This window comes from Opisthocomus hoazin, chromosome 19, assembly GCF_030867145.1.
Source record: "Opisthocomus hoazin isolate bOpiHoa1 chromosome 19, bOpiHoa1.hap1, whole genome shotgun sequence".
Taxonomy (NCBI): domain Eukaryota; kingdom Metazoa; phylum Chordata; class Aves; order Opisthocomiformes; family Opisthocomidae; genus Opisthocomus; species Opisthocomus hoazin.
This window is the reverse complement of record NC_134432.1, coordinates 6,355,646-6,365,928: the sequence shown is the minus strand read 5'-3', so window position 1 is coordinate 6,365,928 and position 10,283 is coordinate 6,355,646. Positions and strand designations below refer to the sequence as shown.

The 10,283-nt window shown below is 59.5% G+C and overlaps 1 protein-coding gene across 1 annotated transcript; it reads right to left on the bottom strand.

Annotated features, from left to right (window-relative positions):
- Positions 1-280: 280 nt before the first annotated feature.
- Positions 281-9,583, bottom strand: ENTPD8 (ectonucleoside triphosphate diphosphohydrolase 8). Its single transcript, XM_075439646.1, has 10 exons — positions 9,501-9,583; positions 6,152-6,283; positions 5,649-5,766; positions 4,412-4,562; positions 3,840-3,999; positions 3,085-3,315; positions 2,231-2,494; positions 1,712-1,822; positions 1,422-1,556; positions 281-772 (listed from the first exon to the last, which is right to left on the bottom strand). Exons 2-10 carry the CDS (start codon positions 6,269-6,271, stop codon positions 581-583), a joined length of 1,482 nt encoding a protein of 493 aa, XP_075295761.1. The 5' UTR covers positions 6,272-6,283; positions 9,501-9,583; the 3' UTR covers positions 281-580.
- Positions 9,584-10,283: the final 700 nt, after the last annotated feature.

Genomic DNA, 10,283 nt, shown 5'->3' with positions numbered 1-10,283 from the left:
AGAGTTGGCAGCTCTTAAATCAACTTGCACTTGTATTTTTCTGCTGAGATATGCCAGTAAGTATTTTTAAAGACAGCTGACAGTGTCTTTGGGAATATATTCTGTCACATACTACAGATATCTTGCATATCTTGCACAGGGGCAAGATACAGATAAGGTTGCCCCTCTCCTCGGAGTTTAGGCAGCCACCACTGCTCTCCATCACCAAGTGCCTCCCACGGCTGTCGGGACAGCAGCCCAGCAGCACTGGAAGTGCCAAGGAAACTGCTAGGCTGATCAGTGACTTTCGTATTTGAAAAACAAAAAGGATTTTATTTCCAGTTTGAGTTTATCTGGCTTCATCCAGCCACCAAGTCAGCTTTTGTCAGCCAGATTAAAGGAGTCTTTTCCTCTTGGAAGTACTTGGAGAGCTGAATGTACATGTGTGATCTTCGAGATCTTTACAGAGATGACCCAGTGAGCACTCCTGAGCAATGGAGATGGGTCTAATGCCCGCATTCTTCTCCCCCTTCCACCTTCTTTTGCATCACTTCCCTGCCTGGGGTAGTGGGCAGGATGCCTCTAGCCAGGAGGCTGGAAGCTACTTGGTTTTCCAGAAACATTGCAGGAAAATGGCCACCAGTCCTGCCACTATGGCCAGCACAATGAAGGAGACAGCACCTGCCCACAGGCTGGGCTGGTGCCCCTTGACGTGTTCCAGAGCCTCCGCAGGGATCATGTTGGTGAGGTTCAGCATGAAGCCCAGCGTCCAGCCGATGTCCATGTTTGCTGCCTGAGGTGGGAGAGCAGAGATCATCCAAAAGTGCCTTTCCCAGGAACTGGTGGCTTTGATTCAAGGGACTGACGGGCACCTCTGCCCTGAGCTGCCCCCGCAGTGTTGTCACACTTGGACCTGGCTGTGGTGAACCTGGTCTTGCCACTACCAGTTACACAGAGAGCTTTCCTCTCCCTGCTTCCCAAGGGCTAAAGAGCAGCTGAACATGGATGACTGCTCTGCTCCAGATGTGCCTCTGTGGCCTGCACGTGATTTTGGATCTGGGCTTTCCTCCTCCCCCATGATCCTTTAGATTTTGTCATATTCTGGTTCAAATGGGTTGTGGGGCCACCATCACCTCTCTGATACTCAAGTCAATTTTACCCAACATCAGAGACCAAAGTGGCCAAATCCTGCTCTGCACTTCTGACCTGCTTAAAGTTAGCTGAAGTTCACACCAGAGTAAGTGAGATAAACAAGCTGGCGTTGGACGTTTGGGGGCAGGTAAGAGCAAAACTGTTCTGAGAGCCCTGGGGAGCAGCCATGAGATGGGGACACATTTCTGGCTTGAGGGATTCCAGGGATGCTGCTCCTGACCGTGTCTGCGGGCAAGGGCAAGGACATGGCGTGGTCCCTGCCCACTCCTGCTGCCCCGCGGGGCATTTACCTGCTGGCTGAAGCGGATGCTGCTCCACGTGTGCTCATTGAACTTGTAGCCATCCAGCAGCAGCGTCAAGATGTACATCGCCACGGAGCAGTACGTGTGTAGGTACTCCTTCTGCTGCGGGAAGTTCTCCACCAGCTGTGGGGCCATCGGGGAACACGGTGCAGCAGGGAATGAAACAGATGCTCAGAAACCCTCCCTAGCCCAGGGAACAGCAGGGCGAGTGCTTCCTGGGCAGACATCTGGGACAGGACAAACACAGGGCTCCTTGCTGCCCTTCACGGGGCTGTTACCTCTGTCCAGTTCTTCTTGCAGAAGGTCTGGATCGTGGAGTTGACGTCGCTTAGAGACTGCTGACTGGTCAGGTTCAGGAAGTAGAAGGTGTAGTAGAACCCAGCGAAGGCCTGGGGGATAAAGAGAGATGGTAAGAACTACATCTCCTTCCTCACCCAAGCAAAAGACCCAGGGGTCCCTCTTGCCCGGGGTCAAAGTTCCACATAGTTCCCAGGGTTCTGCATCCAGCACCCACTTGATGGTCTACCAGAAAGTCTTGGAACTGGTGCACAAGCCCTGGGGCTGCTGCTTGCACTCTGAGCTAGCTCAGAGTTGCTCCTGGGGACAAGATCTTCCCATTTCCCTCAGGGAGGGCTGGGACATTGCTGGAGGCAGAAGCCACCTCCCAGTGTAGAAGAGGTTTGCGGATGGGACCAGCTCTGTGGTCCTCTCCCCCACCCCTTCGCACAACCAGCGGCAGAGGAGACTCCCACCCTCTGTCCTCCCCCACCACAGTCGCGGGGACGGAGGCTCCTTACGAAGAACTGTCCCCGCACGGGCGGCTGATAAACCCCGTTGAACCCGCACGTCCTGTTGGCCCCACAGCTGAAGTTGAAGAGTCTCTGGATGGCCATGCTGCACACCACCGGATCCCCTGTCCCCGTCACCGTGAGGACCTGTGCAGGGCTGGGCGTGCTCGGTGCACGGACACAGGGACTGTCGTAGAGCTCTGCCGTGGTGACGTTCTCCTGGTATCCCTCGGGGTAGCAGGGGTGCGATATCTGCTGGGGGGACGGGCTGCCCTGGAGAGAGCGGGAGCCGTTAGCAGGGTTTGGCCAGGGATGCCAGTGAGACCCTACCCCTTCTCACTCTTGGCATTCCCTCTGTCCCCACTGCATCTTGCAGGCCTTAGCCCAGAAAGGACCAAAGATGCATCCTGCCTGCACGCTACCCGGTCATCTCCATCTCCCATGGTGCTGGGCTGTGCACTCTGCCCGAGGTGAGATGGGAGGACACTGGTTAGCAGGGGAGCAGTGGGCTGGAGAGGGTGCTGGGAATCCTCTCTCTGGGCAGAAACTGAGGAAGGGCGAGTGAATGGGGACAGGGAAGAACCTAAGGACACAGCTGGGCTTGGGAAATGGTGAAACACGCCATTACATGTCAACGTCCAGGGAGAAGGGAGTCCTGCAGCGAACCACCACCACCTTCCATCCAAATAAGAGAACTTTTTGGTTAAAGAGAAAAAATCTAAGCCTCTTGCCAGTTTTTGGATGTGTGAAAATTCCCAGTTCCCTAACGCTTTTTCCACAGGCACACCCAAAATTTCTGAAAGACATTTTTCATGGCAGTGGGAAAAGGTTCAGCAGATCCTGGTGACCAGTGGCTGTGGTACCTGGTGGAGATCTGCCAGCAGCATCTTCAAGGCCTGCATCTGCCCGTAGCAGAGGTAGCTGTGGGTGTAGAGCGAGTAGTTGGTGCCGTACAGCCTCAAGAAAACAGAGGTGTTCTTGTCCTCAATGGTGACTCCAGGCTGGAAGGTTATTTGTGTCGAGGCACCTCCAAGGTCCAGAGCTCCGATAACCTCGGTGTCCTGTGGGTGTTCCCATTTCTCTGCAAAGGAAAACTGGCCCAATAAGACAGCAAGTGTTAGTCTAAACTGGAGGGAGTCACAGACCCTGTCCCTTCCCTCAAGGTTCTGTGGGCTCAGAAGCCCCTGAGAGACTGCCACGTCCCATCTCCCTGCTTAACCCCTTCCTGCCTATGTCCTCCTTGACCCACATAGACCTCCATGTAGCACTGAGGTCTGGCTCCTTAGTACATCAGCTGGGATCCAGAGACTTTGAGGAGGGAAAGAGTAACACTTTCATCTGGGGTCTGGTATTGCTGCATCCCTGTGATACCGGAATCGACCCCTATGTAAGTGGAGAGAGCACAGGGCCAGGCTGAGCTGGACACAAAGACCCTTGATGCTGTTAATGACATCAGTGGACTTGAGTCTGCAGTTCACAACAACAGGCTACTTTTATTTGCTTGACTAGTGCCCTAAAATGACATTTGTCCCTCCTCTGGGAATAAAGAAACCTGGCTGCAACTCACACAGGGACATGTACACGGCTCACCCCTCCTGCCCGCTCCCCCAGCCCGCACCTCGACCAGGGTCTCCAGCAGGTAGTTGACGGTGATCCAGCCGAAGGAGCCCTCCTCGTTCCCCGTCAGGATCTGAGCTCCGCGGAAGTCCACAGGGTACTCGCCAATGGTCCTGGCGACCTCGGCAAAGACCTGCTCGGCCTTGGTGCTGTTCTGCTCCCTGCCCGGGGAAGGAGATCATTGCCACATGGTGCAGGAGGCGACGGCTGGGCAGCTTTCGGAGCAGGGCTAACAGCAAGAGGCTGCCGTCCCCGCCAAGGCGCGGGGCTGCTCAGCGCCAGGGCACATCCCCATCCGTCGCTGCCCTGCCTGCGGGCTGGCTCCTGCAAGCTGCCAGATCCCTCCATCGCTGCTGCTGCCGGGCGGGGGGTTCCCTGTGGGCACGGCGAGCGGCTCTCCTGGACACCCCGGCCGAGTGCCAACAGGGATGCTGTGCCCATCACCATGGCCTGCCCGGGGGCAGCCCCCCGTGCCCCCAGCCCCCATGCCCCCAGGCCACCGCAGCAGCCACGCTGCAGAGACGCGGGGTGGGGAAGGGGTCGGAGGTGGTCGGCCCCGGGCAGTGCCCGTACCTCAGCAGCCGCATGCCCGCTGTGGCCCCCAGGTAGGTGGGGGTCTGCCGCTGCTGCTCTGCCGGGACGATCTTCATGGCCTTGTCCAGGCAGGGCTTCAGGCTGGCTCCAGCCCCAGCCGGGTCGTCTGCGTAGCTGGAGATGCCGGGTCCTGCAAGAGGGCACGGCGGGAGGGAGCCAGCTCAGTGCCACCTGGGAGGGACAGGGCAGCAGGGACACGTCCAACCCCAAAGCTCCCAGGGATTTTTCCTCGCGTACCCAGGCTAGTTGTGCCCTTGCCAAGGGCAATGCTCAGAGCTGGACTGCCTGGAGCCAGCACGCACGCCACGGCCACAGCCACAGCCACGGCCATGGCCATGGCCACGGCCACGGCACACTGCGGGAGCAGGCAGCGAGCTCCAGCTCTGGGAGGGCTGTGGTGTGCGTCTTGTGATGCTGAGCACATGCTTCATCGCAGGGAGGCCAAACAGCCCGCTGGCGGCCAGCTGGCCCCGCGGGACTCGGTCAGCAAACAGAGCCGTTCCCTGTTTCGCTGGGGAAGGGGCCGGCTCTCCTTGGTCCGGCCGGGAGGGCGTGCGGAGCGATAACGCACCCGCAGAGGTGCCCTCTGCGCAGCGTGTCTGAGCTCCCGGTTTTAGAGGCTGGCACTGGATCTGAGCACCCAGCACGGTCCTGCGGTGCGCAGGGACAGGCTCTGGGGTGGAAATATCACTATTTACCTTCCCCCAAGATTTGCTTACCGTTATTGCTGCTAGCCCACACACCCTCTCCCTTACACTTTGCCCTCTGTCAGACCTTTGCAGTTAACCAGTAACTGCCACACCACCGCAGAGCCCAGTCTTGAGGCCGAGACGAGCTCTGAGCCCTCTCTCCCCCTGCCCAGGCACCTCTTGCCCTGGCCCCGTGGCCTTTGCCAGTTCCAGCCCAGCTCCGTGTACCATTGGGTTGACCCTGCCTCCCCTCACCAGCCTGGTCCTTTCCTCCAGAGAGCAGTCCTTGTGCCAAAGCCCAACAGCACGTTTGCAACAGGAATAAGTGCCTCTTTGCATATTTGTGAGTATCAAATAATTAAATGCCTTTTGGGGCATTTACTGTGGACCACGCCTGGCATGAACCAGCCAGCTCGCCTCGGCGCTGCGGGGCAGCCACCCCGACAAGCACTGGGGCCGGCCAGCACTGGCGTCCCCGAGCTGGGCAGGGGCAGGGGAGAGGGACGGCCACGTCCTGGCACGCTCACCGGTCACAGCGCAGGCCTCCACCTGGGAGACAATGCCGGTGCCGTTCTCCTTGTCCGTGGGCCACCGGTAGATGTAGAGAGCCGTGTGCGTGGAGCCGGCATCGAACACCAGACCGTACTGGGAGGCAGAGGGGACACGGGAGGTCAGGGGGAGCAGAGCAGCTTCACCCGCCGCAGAGCGAGGGGATCAGCAGGAGAGCCAGCAGAGCTCCGGTGGGCTGGGGAACCTCCAGCAGCCAAACGAAGAGCGTCACCAGAGCCGGGAAAGCTCTGTGGCATTGCAGCCACCAGCCGTGTCGGGGACAAGGCTCCATCTGTCTTCGGGCTGGCAGCGCTCTGCGATGAAAAGGCTGTGTGTGCTGTAGGGCCGCGGTCGAACTCTGCCAGCCCCATCTGGCACGCCAGCCTGTGCGGGAGTTTGTCCCCATCTCAGTGACAAACAGCCTGAAACCTGGGGAAAATGCTACACCAAGGGGCAGCCGCGCCCCTCCCAAGGACCCTACCTTGGTGCTGGGAGACAGAAACACGTCCTTCACGTTCACGATGCTCAGAATGAGGGCAATGATGCTGAGGACACAGGTGGCTGCCAGGAGACCTGCAACGGCCTTGGCTTTGTAGCCCATTCCTCCTCCAACCTGCAAGAAGAGCCCCAGCTCACACCTCTGCCTTTGCAAGGACTGTTTTGATAGCCAGGTCTCATGGATGGATGTGGGACCTGTCACGATGGGACTTTCCCCATCCCTAACAAGGGCTTGAAGCCATTCTCCGGTGCATGGCTGCTCTTATGGGAGGCTCTGGGCAGTCTCAGGGCTGCGACACCTCTCCTTCTGAGCACTTCCTCCCTGGGGGATTTTCAGCATGGCTTTTTCAGCCCTGCCTTCTCAACTGCAGCCCCTCAGGCCCCTCTCTGCACACAGCCTGGACCCCATCCCTCTGCCCTGCTCAAACTAGCGGCTGGGTGGCAGGTCAGCGTCTCCCCTCCCAGCAGCATCCCTGGGAGAAGCAGGGCAGCAGCGAGCAGGACCACGCCCTGGCAGGTTCCCAGTGTGGCCATCCCCTCCGGGGTGCAGAGCCACATCTCTCTGGCACCCACACGCTGCCATCATACCCTTCGCCCTCGCAAAACTCATCCCACAAGACTTGGGACCATCAGGTCACATCTGTTGCCCAACAGGCCCAGGCTGTTCCTGAGAGGGTCCTCGCTGCTCCAGGCAGGGAACAGCATCTCCAGCCACATGTCTCCTGCCTGGTCCAGCTCTCCTCAGCTCTTGGTGATGCCACAGCAGGGAAGTGGACACGCAGGGACAGTGTCCTTGCCTGCAGGTGACCCCCAAATCTCTCCTGCAGCCCCAAGGGCAGGCAGAAGGGCAGTGCAGAAAGCTCCTGCTGATCTGGGCACACACAGCCCCATAGCCAAGCTGGCATGCTGGCAGCAATAGCGTTGCACGGACAGGTGAAGCCAACAGGGTGCAGAGGAGCCCTTGGGGACCGGAGCAGTTCCTGCACCTCCTGCTCATCCAGCTGGAGCTCAGCTCCCAGCAGAATCAGCCCTGAGGCACCAGTAAGAAACTGCTGTGGAGAAGCAAAGCCAAGGGGTCTGGTTCCCCGCAACGGCCTCAGCATATGGTGACCGACATGTCCACGTGCTTGGCACCCCGCAGCTGGTCCAGGTGTGCTTTTCTAAATGCTCTCCCTCCTCCTCCTGCACCACCCTGCTCCGTGCCACCGGCCGCGCAGGCAGCACGGCTGTGGGGAGCCAGGCTGACCTCCGTCCACGGCGTTAGGCTGCCAGCCAGACTCCAGCTCAGTGGTGGATGCCCCAAGGGCCCTGGACACAGCCTAGAGACACGGTTTAACCAAAGCAGGGCTTTGGGGTGGCACCTGGGTGCCATCACATGGCTACACATTTCTCCTGCAAGTGCATAAAAACCCAGAGAAATTCCCTTGCCCTTTCACCAGGCCAGGTCAGCGGCTTGAATAGGAGAGGAAAGACCTTTGGCAAGGTTGAAGGAGATGCCGATTCCTGTTTTGGAGTCACAGTCTCTGGTGACAAAGATGGGTGACCAATCTCCTGCGTGGCATGAGATCTACAACGATGGATAGTGGCTGTTCTCTTCTAGCCGACGTCATGGGACACGGGACTACAGGAAACCCTTATCAGACCTTACCCCACAGCCAGCAGCCCTGCCCTGTACGGTGGCTATGGCCAGGAGAGGTCATATGGAAGCAGCTGATGAATCCCTATACTGCCACGTCTCCAGTCCTATCAGCCCTGCTAGAGTTTGCCCAGGTATAACTGTGGCATTGGGCTGATTCCCCTGCTCCAGGTAAGAGAGCAATGGCAAAAAGTCCCCAGCCCAGCCCACATCCTGGAAATGCTGTTCCAGGCGATGGGCGATGGGATGATACGACGTGGTGACAAATTGCACCGTTCTGCATGCGGGAGTGGGTGGGAAATGAGCTCCACCTGCTCTGGTAAAGACTAATTTCCATTTTGACTGGGCAGGAGGCAATAATCAAAGGCAGCAGAGAGCCAGCGAGGCCCGGGGAGGAGAGCAGGGCAGGGGGAGGGAGCTCAGCTGGCAGAAAAGAAGCCAAGAGGCACATGAGAAACCGATCGATCTGCCCAGCCGTTGAGCAGCACCTCAGGGTGGGCTGGCACTGATACCTGCTGCTGCATGCGGCAGGCTCGGTGCACGAGCAGCAGGGACGGGAAGGTGGTGGTGATGCCTCCAGAGCTAAAGAAGAGGCACGCTGCTGCACGGCACTGCAAGGAGCAATGCCTGGCCGTTTCGATGTGCGGAAAGTTCACAGCTGTGCACAGCACTTGGGCCGTTGCTGCACGTGTTTATGTACAACTGGGCACACCAACGGGCTCTACAAACGTCCCTCACCACGCAGCGTCCCTTGTGGGGAGGGACAGAGGGGGCCTCAACATGCAGGGGGAAAGGCTCAGAGGCACTGCTGGATCTAAACTGCCTGTTGCTCAGGAAAACGGGGTGCTGATTTCCCCACTGTGCATTTTTATGAACCCCCAACATCAGAAGGACGTGGATGTGTTGGAGTGGGGCCAGAGGAGGCCACGAAGATGATCCGAGGGCTGGAGCACCTCTCCTCCGAGGACAGGCTGAGGGAGCTGGGGCTGTTCAGCCTGGAGAAGAGAAGGCTCTGGGGTGACCTTAGAGCAGCTGCCAGTGCCTGAAGGGGCTGACAGGAAGGATGGAGAGGGGCTTTGCACAGGGGTGTGGAGTGATAGGACGAGGGGGAATGGCTCTAAGCTAAAAGAGAACAGATTTAGGTTAGATCTAAGGAAGAGATTCTTCACCATGAGGGTGGTGAGGCACTGGCCCAGGCTGCACAGAGAAGCTGTGGCTGCCCCCTCCCTGGCAGGGTTCAAGGCCAGGTTGGACGGGACTCTGAGCACCCTGGGCTGGTGGAAGATGTCCCTGCTCATGGCAGGGGGTTGGAACCAGATGATCTTTAAGGTCCCTTCCAACCCAAACCATTCTATGATTCTATGAAAATGGCTATTAAGACTATAAGAAAGAGGGTGACCGTGCGTGCTGGGAGCACCTTTGCCAGGCAGAGCGGTCCCCTGCCTCCCACCTCTCCCACCAGCGCTGGGGCTCCGCAGTGCCCTCCATGCCCCGTCCCCATCTCCTCCATGCCCCTCTGCCCCCCGCACCATGGTCACAGCCACCCCAGCCCTCTCCCTCCCACCCCTCCAGCCCACACAGCATGTTTAGCCCCCACACCTGGTTCTGCTGCTACCTGGGGTGCCCCCAGCCCGGACCCCACCGCCACCCCCTGACCCTTCTCCACCAATGGTCCCCAGCCCTGCCTGTGGCTCACCTGGGGGCTCCTGGCCGCTGCTCCCAGCCTCGCTGTGCTTGCCCTGGTGTCAGCGTGTACCTGGAGTGCAGAGCCCCGCTCCTGGGACAAAGGCTGCCTCGAGTCCCCTGTACGGCCCTCCCCTTGGCCCCGGACCAGCAACCTGCCCAGGAGAGCCCTCGTCCAGGAGGCAGCGTGGAGAGCTGGCGTGGAGAGACCATTAACCACTTTGCTGCTGGCAGAGCGGGTCTGCCTGGGAGACCTCCACTCTAGTGGGTCCTCGCGCTGCCCGGCGGGGTCTTCGCATGGGGGCAGCTCCCCCAAAGCTCACGACAAGCCCAGTGAGCCCCTGTGCCCCTCGGGGAGCCTGCAAGCGGGCTGGGCCCGGGATGAAGGCAGTGGCTGGGGTCTGGGAGCCCCACAGGTATCCCTGCCCCAGACCTGCTGCGTAAACACACTGCAGGGGAAAGCGTGGGCCAAGCCTGCTGCTACCCGGCTCTGCCGTGCCCCGCGCTGCCCGGCTGCAGGCACAGCCAGGCTGGGAGAGCGGCCCAGGACAGAAACAGGATGAATCTGGCAGGTGGAGACCTGTCCCCACGGCCAGGGACTTCTCCCCACGGCCAGGGAGCCACCTGTCCCCATGGCCAGGGTCCTGTCTGTCCTCATGGCCAGGGATCTGTCCTCACAGCCATGGACCCATCCCCATGGCCAGGGACCTGTCCCCATGGCCAGAGAACCAACTGTGCCCATGGCCAGGGATCTGTCCTCACAGCCAGGGAAGCCACCTGTCCCCACAGCCATGGA

Excerpts from the sequence above, each read along its gene's own strand:
- ENTPD8 (XM_075439646.1), bottom strand. The coding sequence starts at position 6,271 with ATGGGCTACAAAGCCAAGGCCGTTGCAGGTCTCCTGGCAGCCACCTGT. Across the intron at positions 2,495-3,084 it reads TGCTGGCAGATCTCCACCAG|GGCAGCCCGTCCCCCCAGCA; the intron begins GTACCACAGCCA and ends CGCTCTCTCCAG. Across the intron at positions 1,557-1,711 it reads GCAAGAAGAACTGGACAGAG|CTGGTGGAGAACTTCCCGCA; the intron begins GTAACAGCCCCG and ends ATGGCCCCACAG.